A 21,526-nucleotide genomic window follows, 5' to 3' on the forward strand; every position below is an offset into this window, starting at 1 on the left:
CGGGGCTTTTTATTGCTTCTGAGAGTTACAGTGTAAAGAGTATTATAAAGGCACACACACAGGAGATTATGCCGCTAATCTGTTCCGACAACCACGCTGTCATTGATTATTAAAGGTCCGATCTATAATCCAAAAGCACGCAGGGGGGATGCCTCGCTGCAGAAAAGCTTCTGTAAGCATTTATTCATTCATCGTTTGGGTGTCTTGATACAAAGACTGACAAGCTGGAACAATTGATAAGTTTGTGATATACGGTGTATGTAATAATTATCATTCTTTTGTGGTTACACCATTTGACATTTTCAGGATCATTCAGTCTTACTTTTGGTTAAAAAAAAAATGGTGCAAAGTCATTTCAAATAATATAAAACCAACAAAACTAAAAAATGTACATTTTAACAAACCTGATTCTTAAAACTATTTAAGATATTTTTGAATTGCTCATCTTGCCAACCCTTACTTGTCACTGAGCCATAAATTCAGATGTAAATGTGCATGGTGAGTTGTAGTAAAAGCAGCAAAAAAAATCCTCTACTCCTACTACAGATGACTACAATATCTACAGTTCTGCTGACATTTTCAAACATGCCTCAGACAGTGACTATTGTGCTTGAACTTTAGGCTTCACAATGATCAATACGACTGTACCGAATATCTTCCCTGTGACATTCAATTCAATTCTGCATAATCCCATGAAAGACGAAACTGTCTCCTCCCTTGCCTGAATGGAAAATAAAGACCGAGATGTCATCTGCAGAGAAATCACTCGTTAAAAATGACCCTGAGAGCAACATAGTGGAGACAATAATGACATCCAGTGGGGTTGTACTGAAAATGTCAACATTTCAATGCATTCTAGCTGTTAATCGTCACTAAACCGAAGCTAAATTCAATGTAGATGTGAAAAAGATGAAAATGTAACATAACTATCGGTGCTGTAATGAGATAAAAATGAAATGTGAACATGTTTTCGTGGTTACAGATGAAGAAGAAGAGGATGCCTGTTGCAATTAATATCATGCTACTTTTCAACAGCCTGTTTTATTATAGCATAGGGCTATCACTTGCTGGATTAGTCTGGCATCCGTCTCTGCTCTCCAGACACCTGTAACACCGTCGTTTCCGGCAGTTCTATCCATCCATCCTTTTTCATTTTTCTCCATTAATCTCTCAGCCTGGTAATTCGGTTTTCATTTGTTCCTCATCTCGCAACCTGGTGAATGCCAAGCCTGCCGCAGAGATCTCTGCTGAGACTCATGCCAGATGACTGCTCAGCGCTCCACATATTTATTTATTTTTTTTTTTTCTCCTCCTCACAGACAGGAAGCCGGGGGGACAGATTAGGCTAACCGCAATTATAGGAGAACAGCAAATGGGAGGATTCACTTGGTTTGTTCTGGACCTCAGCTAACCTTGACTAGTATCTGTGCACCTGGTGCGTCCCTCCTGGGCTCCTGTACTTCACTCAATTAGTGAATATCCTTTATTGCACCTGTGCCTCACATTCAGCGGCCTGTGCGTGCCCTTTTTCCCTTTTCCGTGCTAAAGATGGCAAACATCCAGAAGCGTAATGAAGACGATCCTTTTATCCTCGTCTCTTTTTCTCTCTTCCTCTTTGATATTTAGACAGCAAACGGTTATCAAAAATAGATACTTTGAGTGATTTTTTGCAGCACCTGGGGAAACACAAACTAAGCCTGCCACTTTCTGTGAATCTGTTGACAGGTGACTGAGATGAAAGCTGTGAAGAAGATAAGGAGAAATCCGATTTCAGTTGTGTGTGACTGTCAATCTTTATATAAAAAAAAAAAAAACAGGTGACATTTTTATATTCCCAATCTAAAAATAATCCCCACTGACCCCTGAAATCAGCATATGAAAAGCAGCCTTTTTACTGCATCAAAGATAATATATAACTAACTGTGATTCATGCACTACAGCAACACTACAGCAGCCACATTTAGGTGGCCTTGAGGAACTGACTCCGACTGACTCTTTATCATGAAACACAAGCCCCCGTGAAATTGAAGAAAACACAAACTACAGATAACACAAGCAGAGCACATAAATTCACTGTGCGGCCTACAGCAGGAAGCTGGAGGGGGATTTATGGACAAGGGAGAAGACTTGCAGTGATGCTATAGGGCGTTTAAGTCCTTTTGTGTTCCCCATAAAAAAAAGAAAACACACGCACACACACACACACACACATACACAGTTGGTTTTGTGCTGAGGTTGTGTTTGTGCAGTCTTTTGTTGGAGGCTTGATATCAGAAGTAGATATAATAAAGTAAAAGAAAAGCAAAGTTAGAAAGGACTGTGGGGTTGCAGATAATATGGCTAATGTGTTATAGGGTTCTTACTTATATAACTTTTGAATGCATAATACTGTCCACATTTAACTGTTCAGTGCATCTAAGTCCACACTACATCACATGACCTCAAAGCTTCATATGAAAGGTGTATTTTTTTTAAATGGCTTATATTAATAAGCAACAAAACACTAGCCTGCAGTAAAAAGGCCTTGTACAGCACCATAAAACAGCAGGTTATAGTTATCTACTGGGCCAGAGAATGAGGTGAGAAACAAGACAAGGAACTAACAAAACCGTAAAACGCAGAACATAAGGAATGTGGAAAGTTACCAATAAAACCAAAGTCAATAAAATCAAAAAAGTCTGTAAAAAGGGGGGGTCATAAAAAGGCTTTTGCATGAAAATAGTTATGGCGTTCAGACAGAGAGTTTCATTGCTGAGGAGCCTTGAGTGCAATAATACTTAAATTAAGTAGGAATCGCAAATAGTAATCACTTTATTTCAGCTGAGTTGGTCACACAAGAGAATGCAAAACAAATTCCCCTGTGCGACTTTGTAAAATAAGCAGTGCTACAGGCTCGGTGACATAGGGAATACTTGCAGGGATGGTTGATGAACTCCTGCAGCTTGTATAAACTGGATAGTTACATAGAGAGAGAGGAGAGGGAGAATGCCAATGCTAGTCTGTCACAATAGTTCTCAGAGCTTCTTTCTATGCTACTCTCTGATCATTTGTTCTCACGGGATTTCCACCGGGTCCGTCAGCGGCGCGAAACAGCTGCGCCACAGTTTAGCTCCGTCTTCTGCCCAGCGTCAACTCACACCGGGAGCGTTACGGGAGAGAAATCTGCCTTTTAAAATGAAGTTGCACTGTTAATACAGTAATTACGGCAGCCCAATCAAATCCGAACGAGTGACTTTAGTATTTACTGTAGTAGCAGCACAACTAAACGGCCCGATTTTGTTAACTTGCTAAAATTTAGTTGATTTGGTAATTTTCTTAGATTTTTGTGCTTATATCATGTGTCACTAGGCTAAGTAGCTAGATGGTGTCTTTGTCTGTTTTATTCGTGTTTGTTGCTTAAATACGATCGGGAGGCTGCACAGGTTGTTTTATTTTGAAAGACAGAAGTTTTATTATGCTGATTCTGTGTTTGACTTCCTGTCTGGTACAATCTGCTCTGTTGAGCTTGTCGCAAGTTAGAAACAGCTCCGTCAAAAATAGAAATGCTGCGGATTGATAGTGCTGCGGCGCGGAGAGCCGCTGCTGGAACGTTGCTGAGACGCTCCTGGTGGAAATACTCTCATTGATTATAGTGGTACCTATCAGCTCCGGTGACCGCGGCGCAGCCGTAACGTGCCGCTGACGGACCCAGTGGAAATTGGGCTTAAGGCTTCGGTAAGCAATACTGATTGTGTAGTATGAGTTACTGATGAGGTTCAAAAGGTTTCCCAACTATCTTGGCAGCTAACAGATATAGGTTCACACAGTTAAGTATTTCTTTTTATATTTAAGCCAGTTTATACTGCCTTGAAACCATTCCTCTTTGTGGAGCTGTCTGTAGTACAGCAGAGGAGCAGCAAAAAAGCTATGACTCCTTCCATTTTAGACACAGGCTTCTGTTCACTTAAAGGTCAACCCTGTCAAGATAGTTTTCTATTGGTCAAGAGTGCTAAATCATGTGTTGAATTGGTGTCCCTTTTCAAAGTGCTCTTGAGATCGGCCCTTAAGATGAATGTAAAATTGGGTATCATCTGCATAATAAAGTACATTGTAGATATGGCCAAGTACTGAAGACTGGGGAAGGGTATCATTAGTGAATTCACAGTATTGTTTGCTACAATTCTACATTTGAAATCAGTCTAAACTTGATTTGGGTGTCCAAATATGGATTATTCAACAATGGAGAAATGTTTGGGCCAAAATCAGAAGCATGCTTGGAATCGATCAGAGATTTCAGAGATTTAGTACTGCAGGCTGCTCTCATGGGTCTAACATTTAAGTTGTTTAATTATCACTAATATATATCATTATGGTGTAACTGCTTTGATAATCATTTGTCACCAAGCAAGTTCACTGGTAATAACTGTTCTACATGTGAATTTAAGCAACACAAATAAATTCAGTCAGTAAATATTTGGATTCAGATAATGACAAAACGTCTACAACCTAATACTACTACTTATTTACTTACCATTACTTAATTCAATTGTGTTCAGTATCAGGGCTAGTTAAACAGTTCAGTAACACCCCAGACACCAATCCCAGCCAATTTAGAGACTCAATTTCTCTGAATAATGTAGAACTATATACAGGATGGCACTGAAACCTGCTATAACTTAACAACAAGTTAGGATCACCAGCAGGTCGAGGCCTATGGGAGGCTGCTCGCTGTTAGCAAATACTGTCCTTGCCTGTTATTATTGAATCCTGGCTGTTCTCATCAGCATTCACTCTGGGGAGCACCTGCTGCTGAGGTGGATGCTCCATGAGTTATTGGATTGCTAATCTCTTGCTGGGAGGCCTTTTCAGCCACACGGACAGATGAGGGTGGAAAAGGCAATAAGCCATCTACGGGGAGCAGCTGATGATAAACTTGAGTTGAGTAAACTTGAGTGAGGAGGTAGTAACAAAAGGGGGGGGGGGGTTAGAAACGTATGTCCATATATACACAGCTGAGTAAGGGAAGGATGGCTGTCTGGCTTGGTAGGACATGCCTGCCTTCTGATTTCCTTCTCCACAGCAGCAGAGTTATTGCTTTTATTTGAAGACTGCTCCGGCTCTCTCCCTCAATAGATCATAGCGCTCGATAAAATGATCGGGCGGGACGGGAAGGGGGGAGTTGGTGATTGGGGAAGAAGGGGAGGGGGGGTGGCTGAATCTTAACCTGCCGTCTATGCTGCATGTTTCTTATGGCCTGAGCTGATCTTCAGCACCACTGATTGCGCTTTTAATGGTGATAAAATGCACAGGAAATGTCAGCCTTACTGCCACAGATGCAGTGATGGAAGGGACCAATAACTCTACATCATTTCACAGAGTGCAAACCGTCATCATTGGAAGCACTAAAATAAGTGGTGACGGTCCAGTAAAAGGTATGTGCTCACAGTTTGACCTGAGAAGATGAAAGATGATGCATACATTAAAAAAATTACATCCTACATACGTTTTCCTGTACCTCACTTTTTAACCCTAACCCAGCTTTAATTCCATCTTCTATTCTAAATTTCTACTTGCTTGATAACTGCCATTTTTTGGTGGTTGTTTCCTAGCAGGCATCCTCCTTTTAGTAAGGTGGTAAACATACTGTAGGCACAATGACATCATTGATTTAATGACAATGAAACATAAACTATTACAGAAACCAAATGGCAACTTCTCATGATGAATTTTCTAGCTCTATACACTGATTGTGGGCAGACACCACCAGGAATAATGTAAACTAGAAGGTCTTATCAAGCTGTACCCTAATCATTCTACTTTGAGATGACTATTTGAAGCCAAGATGTTACTTAACTCCATGAACAGCCTATGTCAAGACTCAAGTTTAATCTGTAAGGTGCCTTTGGGAAAACATTAAACTTTCACACCAGTCAGACGAATAACAAGTCTGCGCCCTAGTCATAAATTAGTAGGAAGTAGTAGTAGTAGTACAATGCAGAAGGTTAGTAAGCTGTCAACATGGCAGTAAATGTACAGTCAAGACTTAATAAATGTTGCAGCTCCTCAAGACCAAGAAAGTGTTATCTGTTGTTTCCCTAATTGCTGGGAGTGACAGGAGTTAGCCCAAAAGTTAGTAACAATGGGTCAGCCTAACCAAGGCATGTCCAAACTATTCCATAAAGGACCATATGCCTGCAGGTTTTTGTTCCAACCAATCAACTGTCTGAAGACTGAGATCAGTTGATTAAATAAGTCAAGCCTGGTGTGCTCCTGCTTGGTTGGAAACCTGCAGCCACATGAACCTTTATGGAATAGTTTGGACACCTCTGGCTTAACCTGACCAGGCTCACTTAAGGTGGACTGAACTTTAAAGGTGGACCAGCTATTCTCATTTTAGTGTCAATAGCCATTCTTAAACTGAGAACAGAGAAGAGTCTCTTCCAAAATGTGCTCAGTGCAGCCCTCCTCCTCCTCTTTCTGCCCCTCCACCGCACCAAAGCAGTGAACCAAGGGGAAACACTGAATGATGCAGCCAAAAAAAACAAGCCAATGATTTAACTGACGACATGAGGCCTCGTTGACTGATGATTTTAATCACTGACGTTTAGAGGGCAGCCCTAGTCTACACCTCTTTATCAAAAAACTATTAAAAATACATTTAACATGATGGATTAACAGCCAAGCGTTTCATCTGCGGTGTTGAACTAAATAACTGGATAGCTGCAGCCTGGCTCCATATGATCCTTCTATGTGTTCTATTTAGCATGTGTGGGGAACGGTTGTGTGTTTTTTTAGGCTTTGAACCTGCAGGACTATTACGGCATCTTTCGGCGTCACAGCACATCAAACACATCTAAAAAAAAAAGCTGCGGGGAGTCGGGGCTGCAACCCTACAAACCGCAAAGCAGGACTATCATCCTCTGGTTCATTACACATGGCCTGTTTTTTTATGTCAGTGTGAATAGGAGCGGCAGATAGATGATGCTCACACGCTTTTTCCTGTTTTCTGGCTGCAGAATAACAGGTGTCTTGTATTATAAAAAGTTTTGTGTTTGCTCGGTGACATGATGGAGCAGGGGACGCGGCAATGATCCGACAGTTGGGAAGCATCACTGATAACTCAGCAGAATTAAATGACGCCGTGACAAAACTTCCCCCAGAGCGGATTTTTCCACCATAAAGGTCACCGGGTGTCCATGATTGAGCAGACGCCGCTTCCCTCCCCCCCTCGGGGCCAGCTGGGCGATGACAGTGACGAATGAATGAAAAATGATCCGACTATCAAAATTACGTTTCCACATTTTTTAAAAAACAGAAAGGCGAGCCTGCATAAATCAAGCAAATTATCGAAGAATTCTCTTTCCGGCTGACGGCTTTTGTTCCACATCATTGCGATAACTTTGTTTTGTTGCTTTCAGGTGCAATTATGATCATCATTACCATTCCGGCTTTCACTCTCATTTCTGTCAACCTTCAATATTAAATTAGATTAAATCTGAGTTATTTGAAGACGGATCTCAGAACTTTTGTATCTAATTCAAACTCATTACAGAAGATGAAGTTGCTGCAATTATTTTTATTATAAAAGCCTTCGACCAAAAAAAAAAATAAAAATCTTGACTAGGGCTCATTATCACCTAATAAATGTGTTGTTTCAAATGCATGCAAGAGCAAGAGCAGCACACAGAAACTACTCAAAGCGCATAAACCAATAAGTGAATGCATGTCTGTAATGTGCATACGCTGAATATTAATGGCCACTCTTGTGCAAGTAAAACCCATAGCGCCCGGAGCTGATTAAATATGAAAAATCATCCAGAGAATGTAATCAACCGCGTTGTGAAAAATGCATGGAGTTCACATATTAGCGAGGACGCAATGTGCATCTCACCAGAACACACATTTAGCCCGGCCCGGTTCCATTATTTTCATTGTGAAGGCAACTGGATGAGACAAGACATTCCTGAAGTAATCTGAGCAGATAAAAGGATCTTTAGAAGCTGGGGGGAGCTCGAGACCAGTCATTTATCATTCTCAGATCGTAACGCTCATGTTGCCGAGCGTGTGTGTGCGGTCCAAGCTAATGGGGCTAAAACGTACCGTATTCAAATCGATACGCGAAATATTTACAGGTTTTTTGCTGGGGAGGGTGACTGTGTGTTGCCCGCCTGGAGCACAGAAACAACAGACATGCTCCGAGAAATGATTACAGCAAACAAACCTCTGACTGGTGCTGCCTCTATCCTCGTGTCTTCATGGGTGGTCAAGGGGAAGAATTGTTTTTTTTTCTTTTTTTTCTCTTAACCCCGGTGCCATCATAAGAGCACCGTCAAACAACAAATAAACCATGTCTGCTGTAATAAATAAGAAAAGAAAAATAGAGTCGACACACTTGCTCAGATGCTCCTTATATAGTATATTGGTTTCATTCGTCAATGTTTCAACCACATGGGCCTTTTGTGGTGACTGTAACACACCACAGGACACATGCATGGTGATATAACACTCTTAACTAGGTAGAATATAAGATCAAACATGTAAGAGTAAAAAAAATATGCTGAATAAAACTCATTGAGGAGACTTTATGGGGTATTATTTGACCTTTTCAGGCTTTGTCGCAGCTATTCCAAAGCAAAGAAAAGGAATAAATGAGACAAAACTCTGAACAAATATAGAAGATACTCTCCAGATTCATGTCCTTATGTCCTGCCTCATTGAACATGAAGGCTTTAATGCATGTTAGAAGTCCATGAATGGAAAGAATGGACTTACTTACAATATACTTTAACCTTGTACACTACTGCTATGATTACACTGAACATGAACATGTAGAAAAGAGAAGTTTTTAATAGGAGGGTAAAACTTCCACCAAGGCTGAACATTCACCAACTTATTCACTTTTTTCATCCAGAAAGCAACTGTGTATTAATTTGATCATTATGGCTTAAATGGAAAGCTGTTGTACTGATCAAATATTCATTTATTAAAAACTAAAACTGAAAATGTAACTCCTTGCCAGTAGAAATAAAAGAAAATGATAATATATACTATTTTGCTTGCTTTCCAACCACTCCTAACTTTCCAGGGAGTAATCCATACTATCCGCAATCATAGAATCACAGAGCTGAAGAAAAAAAAAAACAACTTCTAAATGTGAGCAGTGGCAGCAAATCCCCAAAGCAGCCGGCGCTGGATATCGACAACTCCTCAACTTCTATGAGATGTTCCACTAAAGTGAAGTGCTGCTTTGTGCCTCAAATAACACCGAGGCTTCACATGTACGAATCCGAAAGTGAAGAATAAAACTTTGCAGGTTCGACTCTTGTCTCATCGCTCCCTCGAGGCCGTCTTGTGTATTCCAGCTCGGCGGCCTCGACCGGCGGTGTTTCGTCAACAAGAGAGGAGGCATCGCAGATCAAGATCAACCTCTCAGCTGTTTGATGGGGAACATCTATTAAGTCCAAAAGGTCATCTCAGACAGTTCAATACCTATGTCTGTCAGTCTAGTACATATATTTTTCTTCTTACGGCTGAAAGCGGTTAACTAGACCAACTGGGATAAGACGAGGATAAGATTGCTCCACACTTAATCTGCCTCCCCTCAAAATCAATTTGTTAGACATCATTTTAAGAAGCCGACGTCACATTTACATACAGGCCTCGACGGATGAAGATGCTTAAACTCCACTCGTCAAGTGTATCGGGCGTACCTGATGTAATTGGTGTTACGTCTAGTTAGGCTAAGATTAATGATGTTGTATAATTAGGCCTACGAGTCAAACACGTAACTATTCAAATGTGTACGTTGGGCTCTGTGGAGGAATTTGGGAGCATAAGCTGATTGAAATCAACCGTGCATCACACCTACAGTATGACGTTAAAAGCAGTATAAAATGTCATACAGAAAACCTTGGAAAGATGAAATGAATATGTTCTGTGGTGAATGAGGGGTAAGCCTCTCTATGTATTTAATTAGCTGAATACTTTTTTTTTTTTTTTTTTTTTAAACAGCATGACTTTGACTTCTCATCCCATTTTTTCCCCTGAACCTTTGCTGCATATTAATATCAGTATGGAACCATGTTGGGCTTCCATAAAGAGGATTAAAGCGAGGAGGGGGGCCAGACATAAGAAAATATTATAATGCCTTGCAGAAGCATAATGCTACCGTCCAACATGCCTTCTCAGTCTGTTTTTTAAAGAATTGAGAGAAAATCCTTCCTCTGCTGTTGGGTTATATGGAAACAGATGGTTTTGAATGTGTTTCATTTGCTACAGGGCTTCTGAATATGCTCTACATGACAGACTACATAAACTTTCGTTTCAGGGGCTCAAAATTAAGAGTGACAAGGTATCCATACGGCAGCAGAGATAAGGTGGAAATGCCCTGACACAAACAAAGCTTGCTGCTATTATGATCCTCTTCTATCTTTCAATTCAGGGCTCTTGAAGCCCAAACAGCCCGTAGAGTTACACGAGGAGAATGCAGATAGGGTGCTCACCCCTCTGTGCCTCTGTTATTTGACAACTCCAGTGAAAATCCAATCATCTACTTGACCGAGGGGGTACTGGGAGACATCAGTAGTCACACCGGCCAGGTTGGCAAACCCGGCGCGCTCCTATCATCAGAACCCTATTAAAAAAACCCAGGGCTAGGGAGACTCTGCTCCGGCACTCATCCCGTGCCAAGTGTGGTGGCAGAGAGGGGGGGGGGGGCTTAACACAGGGCCCCCGCGTGTGGAAATGGAAAAGGCGACGGTGGCCAACACCACAACCGCAGCTGGTACAGTGTGAGATAACGGGGATGCGGGGGAAGCGGCGTGAAGCCTCCGTGAAGCTTGGCAAGGCCTCCCCTCCCCTTCCCCTCCTCCTTTTTTAAAAGCGGCTATGTGATACCACTACAATCATAAAAAGACACGACCTCAGAGCTTTGCACAAAAGGAATAAAAATGCAATTCAGCTCTTAAAGACTCCCCCGGCTTAATCGAAGAATGTAATCACCCGGCTGTTTTATCAGTCCTGGCTGTGGCGGGAGGTAAAGCGCCTCATCAATCTGAAATGCACCGGCGACGAGGGTACCACTGTCATTTTGGGTCAGTCTTTTCACAATGTGCTGCTTCACCGTCTCCAGTAAAACCGTGAGACGTGTGCTGACTGGGCGTTTTAGATAATAACAGCCCTTTACTTTTGTCGTCTCGTATCATTTGTCATTTTCGTAAACAAAAACAAGACAATAGATGTTATTTACTTTCCTCTTGACTTCTGTTATCACTGTAAGCATCACTGTGGCATCCATGTATTACAATGTCAACGCCAGTAAATATACACAGTAAACAACAAGCCTGTTTATTCGCTTCTTCGTGTGCTATGTTGGTCTGTATGACGATCACAGTATGGTGTTGTTTGACTTGAATCTGTCATCTGTGCCTACAGAGTCACACGCCGAACTGGGGGGGGGGAAATGCGTGGCTAAGCACCGGCCAACGAGATTATCAGATGATCCAATAAACTTTGGACGACTGTCACAGACATGATCGCGACGCTCTAAGCTCGGCCCGGCGGATGAAGCACATAGCCGAGAGACAGAGAGAGAGAGAGAGAGAGAGAGAGAGAGAGAGAGAGAGAGAGAGAGAGAGAGAGAGAGAGACAGCACAGGTCAGAGCACATCAATGTGAAACCAGTGAATGCCCTCAGAGAAAGAAAAGAATCCCTTGAAAATACTAGCCAGAGTAGCACAAAAACTCAAGACCTTATAAAAGATGACAGCCTTGTAACTCTCAGCCCTCCTGCTATCAGTAATTACAGTGTAACCAGACAGTCATGAAATCCAATGCATTGTAAATGATGAGTTGTAACATAGAAACCATTAATTCTGCATGAAAAAAGGGCAACTGGGCAACGTTCTCTGTTTCCCTTCCGCTCCGTGTTGAGATGAAATCAAACTATTTGATCGTTAATTATTTAAAAAAAGAGAAGGAAAAAAAGAGGAACACCTGAATAACAATAATGTGATACTGTACTGATCTCAGGTGTCTTCCTGTTCTGCTCAAGTGCAAGGTCAACAACAAACTCCAGCACACTCTGAAAGCCTGTTTAAAGATGCTTCTGTTTTAAAGCTCCACTGTTGATGCCCTCCTCATTTATTTCCACACAATACAACTAGTTAACCCTGAAAGATTTGAGGAAATATTCAATTTTTCTGACCAATTATTGTCTCTAAATTCAAATACAGGCCTGGAAGAGAGGTCCACATTTAAAAAAAAGACTTATTATAATCTTATGTCTGTCTTAATAGAATCAGATTGAATAATGCAGTTGCTTTTTGTCCCATGGCTCTTTTTTTAAACCAGTCAGTGAGAGGGAAGTCAACTTCAAAGCAACCTTTTTTTTCCATGGAATAACCAGTTTAGCTCATACTTATTAATATTTGATATTAAAAGGGTTTACTTGACATTACTCAGTGAAAAGTAGTAGTATAATTATTGATAAAAAAAAGCTGCATTTTAGCTCTTACATATGGTAAAACTGACTAAAGTGATTAATGATGTTAACTATTTGATAAATTGCCCTCTTTCAAATCGCAATTTCAGTATAAAAGTTATCAATAGTTGGTCCCTACATGCAGTGAACACATTTAAATCAGGCTGATATTATCCATAATTTCGTCCCTGTCTGCACTCACTGTCTCGCTCTATGCTGTTTCTGTTGTTGTGTCACATGTCATTGGTGTAACCAAACAACACAGCTGTTCAATGATTGGCTGTTTACATGCCACACGCACCACGCTCAGTTATCAGGCTGTTTATGAGCCAGCCACTTTCTTCATGCAACTGAATTTCACCATTCCTGTTGATGAAATGTCAGCTGCAGGTACATATCACTATCATTTTATCACCCCGGCTGCATTTTAAATGCATTTGCAAGACAGTGCTGAGGCATGTGTCTTGATGACAGGATATATATTACACGACATGCCGTATGTAAATATTGACTTGCATGTTACAGGCACTGCAGGACCTGGCAGATAACACATTTCCCTCTATTATCATTTTTCCACTGTCAACCTGTCACTTCAGCGCAGCAGCCTTGAATACTGAAAGTCATTCTGGGATGTTCGGGCGCAGAGAAGAAGAACTACTACAATTTCTTTTCCATGATTTTGGATGTTTCCCACAATGGCGGCGCTCTTGAACAGGACGGTGTCAATCACAGGTGGTCATACAGACGCAGCTCGCCAGCCAACTGTATCCATGAACATTTGGGTGTATCTATGATTGCGGTCGTGCCCCTACCCTCACTGAAGAAATTGGTATATCTACCTCCTCTGTGAAGGATTCCTCTCTGTATGACAGTTGAATGTTAATGCTAAAAAAACCCGACAGTGAACGCTGGTGGTGAGCAGCAAGGGCTGGTTCATCAACCGCATCAAATTAAACCAGCAGCAGTCAAAAGGGGGGAAAGAAAAGCTACATTTGACATAAACCAAAGGTCTTAATAAAGCAGCACTTTCCAAAGGACACTCTTACAAAACAACAGTGACATTTGACAAGCCGTGGCTGTACACTTAAAAGAAATACGCTCCCCGAGGGCACCGAAAAATGCCACTGCGCTCGGTAACAAATCGGCAACCCACGAACTGACAGCTTTCCCCCTTAAAATCTGTGTCGACAAGAACAAGCGGCGTCAGAAGTGCATTGAAATCGCGAGCGATTTAATAAACCGCTTTATTGCGCTCTTTACAAAACGCCATTCATCAATGTCACATGCTGTTTATCTCATCGGAGGAACCCGGCGTCGCACCCGTATATCGAATTCCAATCGTTTCCAGCACAAAAATATGATGTAATTAAGAGAATCTGCTGTTGCCTGAAGCCTTTTTGCACACTCATTTCAGCCTAAGAAAAAGTCTTCAATTTCCCCCAAGATGAGAAAAGCATTAAATGATATAGCGTAGGACATTCTAAATGATCAGTTCTGTGTCACATTTGCTTCTGATAACTCTGACAGGCAGCCTTGACATACAAACACCCCCCCCCCCCCCCGATGTGAGGGTTAAATGAGTTAAAACCAGGCCTATTAGATACAGACCCAGGGGCTTGATTCCTCTCATGGGATGTCAATGAGATGTAGTTTATAACACAGCACATGTAAACAGCCTGCTTAAAGATACACAGCTCAGATAAGCATGTGTTTAATGATGATTTACAACAGAGGGCTGAAAATCACTCATTTTTAGGAACTTTTAAAAAAGGTTTTTTGCCAATAATACAGCACTAACTTAACGATCTATAATCGTTATCATAACCGGAGGAACAGCTGCGGTGTGAACTTAGCTTGTTAATTCTGGAAGTAGTTAAATCTGAATGTTTGGAGGCTTTACAGGAGAGGAGAAACGTGGACATTTTAAAAGGAAATCAAACAAAGCTGAGAACATTGAAATCAGTTCCCATTTCACCCCAAGTTCAAACTAGCCCCCTCTCACCCCCTAAAAACCCCCACATTCATCACTATCATCTGAAAACCATCCATGTGTGTGTGTGTGTGTGTGTGTGTGTGAGGTACTCGTTTTGATGTCACTGCCTAATTGAGATTAAACCAGCGTATTTCATGTCACAGGAGATGAATGGAAAGGGGGGGGGGCATTTTAAAAATTAAATGGAACACCCCCCCACCCTTCTCACTCATACAATAGAAGCATCTGGTCTCGTGCCAGCCCACACACACACACACACACACAGGCTTAAAATGAGCGAATTTGGCAGGGCCAGCGGTATTAACGACCCCGGCAGCGGCGGCGTTGTAAGGTTGAAAGCCAACGGTGTCTCTCACACACACTCACACACACACACACACACAAAAAGAAGAGATGTGCTTGTCTTCTTTGGTTTTACTCCACGGCGAGAAAACACAGTGCGAAAAAAAGTATTGATGTTACAACTTCAAGGGCGTAATTCCAAAAAAGAAAGGAGGATCAGTCCTGTAGGAGGGAGATGTTTCAAAGCTTCTGTCAACATAAATCTCTAGAAATGGATTTTTTTTTTTTTTTTTTAAAGGCTTAGGAGTTCTGTTCACAGCACAGCAGAGAAGACAGTGGCCGTGAATTGTTGTTATGACCCCTTTGACTACGAGGTAAAAAATCCCATTGAGCAGCTTGCCACAGAGGGTTATACCCCCTTCCACCCACCTCCACCCACCACCTCCTCCTCCTCCTCCTCCTCCTCTCCACCATCTCCCCAGCTTTCCGTTTTTTACTGTCCCTTCCACCTCCTTTGGAGTGCTGTTGCAGCATCTGACGGAGTGATAAAACACAGCGTGGTGACACTCATCCCTTTATGCGATGAAAAAGAGAGAGAGAGGATGAGAGAGAGGGAGGGAGGGGGGGGGGGGTGAACAAGGGAACCAGGGATTTTTTTTTACTAGTTCGTGTTAAGTGACATGGATTAGAAGCCAGATAAATCATTGCACTTGATATTAGGCTATAAAGTGCACAGACAGCATCATGAAATGCACAATGCACTCATCTGCTTATCTGGATTTATCTCTGCTTTGCTCTTTTTTTATTTTTGGTCTCCCACACACACACACACACACACACACACACACATTAAAGCCAATAAGCCACACACAATCGAGTCTTATTTAAATGATAGAAGGCACTTAAAAACGTCAAGTCCATCAATGACAGCAGCTCCAAACAGCTCCAACCAGCAGCCACACATGACAGGAGGCAAACTAACATGTATTCAAAGTAAAAGCCTCAATAGGAAGTTTAAAATTCCTCCTTTATGACTGTATTGACTGTTGTTTTTGTTTATTTTGAAAAGCCTGCCAACAATAGAGGACATATTTACCTGGCGGGGTCAAACAGCGCGTGTCAAACATCAATTTCACTTCCCAAAAAATATTTAAAAAAATAATAACAGCGTCCGAGCCGTAGCTGTGCGCGTCCACGCCGAACAATTAGTGCCTAGAAAACGCGCGTTCACACAGAACACCGAAAAAAAGGCAACATTTTCTTCGTTTTTTGCTTCTTTCTTTTAACACCTACCCCGCTTTTTTTGTCCTCAGTGTCCGCTCAGGCTCAGCTGCTCCTGCGTGTACACGAGGGGGTTTCCTGCCACTCCACGCCGGTCGGATGCCTCCTCTGCTCGGCGGAGTCTCGCTCGCTGCAGCCGGCGGAGCGGAGGAGAGGAGCCGACCAATCAGCGGCCGCCTGATGAGTAGAGATAGCAGCCAATCGCAGAGAGGGAAAGAGAGAGAGCGAGAGAGAGAGAGATGCCTCGCTGATCTGACGGCATGTAGGCGAAAATAAACGCAAGTCCCAGTAAACTGCGGGGGGGGGGGCTTTCACAGGTGATATCAGTCAGCTGATTGATTCGTCCTTATTTGATTGAAACCCTATTAAAGGATAGGTTCACGTTTCTCAAGCCTATTCATGTCATCCATCCATTTCCATACAATATACTCCCCCGCTCGTACGTGCTTGGATGCTTTAAATCACTCGTCCTGTTGTTCAACAGTGCATTAAATCCAATCTCCTCCAGACATGTTTGATTACATGTCTACTATGAATGATTATGTGTGTCTGATGTTTTGCACTAAAAAAAAAAGTTCAATTATCTACATCTAATCTTAAAATGACATCTCCTCCATCTGCCTTGTTGGAAAAAAAATGTAATTTATTAATATGCAAATGTGGAAAAGTTGGACACAAGATGTCTCAGACTTCACTGAAATTCCATCCTCAGATTGGGAAGGTGTCAAGTTGACAGTGTGAGTTGCTAAATGGTCCAAACATGTGATGTCACAGTGACAGTGAATAAGCAAAACACATATTTTGAGTGGAGTTGGAATTTAATATGACGCTGCCATAAGTATAAGCACCTTTATTGCAGTGTGAATAAGAAATGAGGGGAGAGATTCAACCCTGTTGACACCGTTCATGGTCAGCGCCTCAAATCCCTCAGGCCAGGTCGCCTTATACAAAGAGGATAAAAATATGAAGATGCTCACTTGTTTTGCCTAAAAGAGACTGCTGAGTCAGCTTTGCTTGAATTCAGTCTTACACAAAATGAGGATTGTGGGTTTCTCTCCCCCCCCCCCCCCCCCCCCCCCCCCCCCCCCCCCATCACCTACTTTTGGAATCACATTGAGAAGGACTCTCCTCTTGTCCAGTACAGGGGCAGAGCAAGGGAATCTTTTTCTTTTTTCTTAATCTGACTTTATAACAATTGTTATTAAGAGTGAAACTTCTGAAGACATTTCAGTTGAGTCAATGTTACAAAATAAAATGCAATAAATGCATCAAATATAATATGAATGTAATATTTTTTGTTTTCCTTTTGATCTGATTTCTTATTTTTATTTATTTATGGGAAATTGTTGATAAGGACCAAAATAAATCACTACCACTACCTACTACCTATGTTTGCAGTGGTCATACAATGCAGTCAAATGAAATGGTCCTGGCTCTGGATGGATAGCTTAGCTCTGAATCTTGTCAACTCCTAAATCCGCCCCTGGTCCAGTATGCACAGGAAGAACAAAACATTTGCAGCAACAATCACTCTTTCAATATACATATGTGATTATTATTTTAAAACTCACTTGACTTTATCCTTTAAGCTTTTGGTGATCTATCAGTCAGCAGGTCACACATAAAGCCCTGAACCTTCAGCCTTTGTCGGCTCATGTTAAAATCTACATTTTCATTGCAACATTTTCAACCACCACTATTTCAGATATCTCCAACAGCTGTGCGCTGGATTTTGATTATCCGTTTCCTGTCCTGTGTGTAATTGGACAGGCAGTTGTCTGGGTTTATAATTGCTTGGCAAGCGTGATAAAACGATTAAAAATGTACAAAATAGCATCTACTTTTGGATTGTCAATGCAAAAAACGTTACCGGAAAACAAATAGCCCAATTAAAAATATGCCGAGCAGCATTTCGGGACACAAAAAGGATGCTGAATTATTGAACTAGCAACAGAGCTTCACCAACTTAAAGGAACTGTCAGCAAAATGTAAGCATGACCCACAGAGAAATTGTTAAGCCATCACTTTCCTGACACTAAGGTACAGTATTTTTTTTTTCACCAGTGTAATTAACATTGCAGTATATTTTCTTTGCAGCCAATTACCCCAACGTGTTCAAGCTGTAACTGAGGCAGGGAAATCTGTCAGTGGTGACGAAAGCCACCTAATGGAAAAATCTGTAACTTCTACAACAGGCCTGCTCTATCAGTGAAAATCAATACGCCTTTTCTCCAAAGAGATCTCAGCTGGACTGTGTTATGTAGGTGAGCCATACATCATACAAACCTCAACCACACACAAAAGAGGGATACGGGTTAAGCTCTATTATCGCTCCGGCTTGTCGGTGCGCTCGCTGATTAAAAAGTCATATATTGTGGAGTTCATGAAGCTTTATTTCAACCAGAAGACAGAATAGGTGAAAAAAAGGGGAAAAGCTCTTTATTCAGACACAAAAGAAAGCCATTCATTGAGAGGAGAAACTTGTAATGAATGCATATATTGCAATTGTTTTTAAAATATAGCCCTGTTTGGATAGTTCCTCAAAGTCAGCAAAAATATAGATATGCATACTAAGTAAAATACAATTCCATTTTTTTTCCGGTGCACACCAGGTGCATTCAATCAACTTCAAAAACAGCTAGATATTGAATAAAAGAGCAGTACAAAAACACTAAATTAATTCAGAGCAGTTCATCTCTCCATGGACACGGATGCAAAGTTATATGTGGTCAACGTTCGCCTGATTAGAATGTGAATGGGTCGACTTTTAAGAGTGGTCGCTGTCGTCGTCGTCGTAGTATCTATTCTTCTTGATCCTCTCCTCCACCGTCAGGGAGTCATCGGCATCATCATCATCGTCATCCCACAGAGAGCTGCCTTCCTTTCGCGTGCTGCTTGTGGCAAAGAGATCTCCGCTCTCATCCTCTCCCTTCCTATCCGCCGCTTTACCTTCTCCTGCCTCCATCCCGAAATCCAAAAGGTCATCCAGCGCCGACCCCGCGGGCCCATCCCTCGCCGATTCGCCGAACATGTCGGATTTGAAATCGGAGAGCAGGCTGGAGCCGCTGGTGCTCAGGCCGGCGAAAATGTCTTCGAGGAAGCTCGACGTGCTAATCTTTGGCTCGGCCGCCTCGTCTTTGAAAGGGTACATTTCCTCGGCTGCGTCTGTGAAGAAATTAGTGTCTGAATAGCAGTCTGTGGCTTCGGTACATTTGGCACCCGCTGGCACGAAAGCGTCATCCCTCTGTGCCAATTGCAGCACTTCGCTTGGCATCCATTTGGATTCTTCGCAGCGGTCGGCTTGGAGAGGATCCGTTGCTGGAGATGCATCTGTCAAAAAGAGTGACGGCTTCTCCTTCTCTTCGTCCTCATTAAGCCCTTGAAGCAAGATATCATGGTCGAGCAGCGTCTGGTTATTATTGTTATTATTGTTGGTGTTTGCATTCAGCTCCTGCCCTGCTGTCGCCCCCTCATCTATTAACGTGACCTTTACCGCCTCCCCATTGTTCATGCTGCTAATATTCCCTTCATCTCTCTCCTCCTGGCTTCTCTCTTCACCTGCTGCACTTTCTATCTGCCCGTCATGTCCGTTTACTTTCACTTCCTCCACCCTTTCTACACTTTTCTCTTCATTTTGCTCTGGCGCTTTCATGCTTTCCACGGCTCTGCCATCATTCCCTTCGCTTTGTTCTTTCTCTTCCACTCCAGGGCACACTTCAGAGTCCATTTCAGAATCCACTTGTGCCACAGCCTCAGCAACACTGTTTGACTCTTTGGTTTCTCTAGTGTGAGTAACACTCTCTGGTTCCTCGGCGGCTGCTACAGGGGAGGCCGAACCCTCTGACTCTGCTGGAGTCTCATCAGGCTTTCTCACAAACTCTGTTAAACAGGCGCTCTCCTGCATCGCGTCATTTCCCAGGGTTCATTTTGTACTTTATCTGCGGGACTACGTGTGTCTTGAGTTGCAGGCATCACAGGCTGATTCAGGGGTTCATTATCCTGAGCTGAATCCTCTTTAGGGGGCCATGACGGCTTAACCAACTTCAGCTCGTCTTCGATAGAGAAGGATTTCTTTGGAGAATCTGTTTGTGGAGGCCACACTACAGCAATCTTACTTGTGGGCTTTTTGTTTTCCTCCACAGATTTGTTGATGGGCTGATCCTGAGTAACTAATGTGCTTTGAGCGGTGGAAAATCTGGACTCCATGACTTTCCTTTCAGGCGATGGTGATTTGATTGTTGTCTTTTCGGCGGAATCTTGCTGGTTCTTATTATTCCATAGTTCTTTATGTGGTGTCTGTCCAAATCCCTCGTCGTAATTCCCTTTGGACTTGAACAATTGCTTATAGTGTGGCTTGCAGTACATTCGTCCATGGAGAGAGGCGTAGTTGCCAAGACTGTTTTAGAAAAGAGCAAAAAAAAAAAAATAAACATGAGGTTAAAACAATGCAAAGGCGAACAATAAGTGTGTGTTTGCTCTGTGAAATAGCTTCACCTTAGTTTGCCTCTGCAGTGTTCACAGCGAAAGCAGCTTTTATGGAAGTTTTGTTTGTCTGCTATCAGCGCTTCCATGGGGTACACCCTCTTCCGACATACCCGACACAGTTCGGACTCTGGAACGCGAATTCTCTGCAAAAAAAAGAAGAGGGGATACTTTAATTTACAGTCAGACAGACATTTGAATTTAGTTTTCTTAGGCAATTTCCTGGACAGAACCAAGTTTGGTACAAATGAATATAGTTCATACAGTTAGAACATTTCTAATGAATTGCTAGTATAACTTAGAGTCCCCTTAAAACGCAATATGTGTATCTTATCCCTTTAAGCATCTTATGACCCCTCAGATTTATCTTGAGACCACTTAGAGGTCCCGAACTGCAAGTTGGGAACCAATCACCAACAGTCAGGTCAGCTTAACTATATATAAAAGCTATATAAATAATAGTTTAAATTATAGCAAATTCTGATTATAGTTCAATAGAGATGTTTCCAATCATAAATGATAATGAATCAGTATTTATGTGGGTTTAAATAAAGTTATTTGAATAAAATGACTTGGTTCTTTCCATTAAATTTAAGGTCAAATTATTTAAAAATGCATAAATTACAAAAAAGGACAAAACAAACTTTAATTGCGTTATATGGGGTGACAACAAACAAAATAAGGTGTATGAAATGCATTGTTATTACTATCAGTATTTTCTTAAAGGTCTTGTGTTAGAAGGAATGAGAGAGCTTTTCAAATATTGCTATAGTTATGACTGTAATTACTTCAGTGTGACTATTTTGGAATTCACTTCAACATGGAATAAAAAGAAACGTATTCATGCGCCTTCAACCTTCAACTGCAGAATAAAAATGAATTCAAACCATTGTTCTACTTGCTGGAGACATTTCAGGCAGTTCTCTGCTGTCGTGCAATGAGAACAGCATTACACACCCAGGCATGAGAAATATTAGTTCAATATGTTAGCATCTCTGCCAGCTTCACACATTAGAGGCATGAATAAAC

At 41.8% G+C, this 21,526-nt stretch overlaps 1 protein-coding gene and 1 long non-coding RNA gene across 2 annotated transcripts in view; both read right to left on the reverse strand.

Moving 5' to 3' along the window:
• Positions 1 to 16,088, reverse strand: part of LOC134006659 (uncharacterized) — a 102,922-nt gene extending 86,834 nt beyond the window's left edge. Inside the window, exon 1 of the long non-coding RNA XR_009927959.1 lies at positions 16,028 to 16,088. This is a non-coding gene — a long non-coding RNA (uncharacterized LOC134006659). The remainder of the gene's footprint in view (positions 1 to 16,027) is intronic.
• A 4,460-nt stretch (positions 16,089 to 20,548) lies between these two features.
• xirp2a (xin actin binding repeat containing 2a) overlaps positions 20,549 to 21,526 on the reverse strand; it is a 51,404-nt gene continuing 50,426 nt past the window's right edge. Inside the window, exon 9 of the mRNA XM_062445606.1 lies at positions 20,549 to 20,643. Within this exon, the coding sequence (XP_062301590.1) occupies positions 20,549 to 20,643 (95 nt within the window). The remainder of the gene's footprint in view (positions 20,644 to 21,526) is intronic.

The sequence above is a fragment of the Scomber scombrus genome, chromosome 24 (genome assembly GCF_963691925.1).
Source record: "Scomber scombrus chromosome 24, fScoSco1.1, whole genome shotgun sequence".
Lineage (NCBI taxonomy): Eukaryota > Metazoa > Chordata > Actinopteri > Scombriformes > Scombridae > Scomber > Scomber scombrus.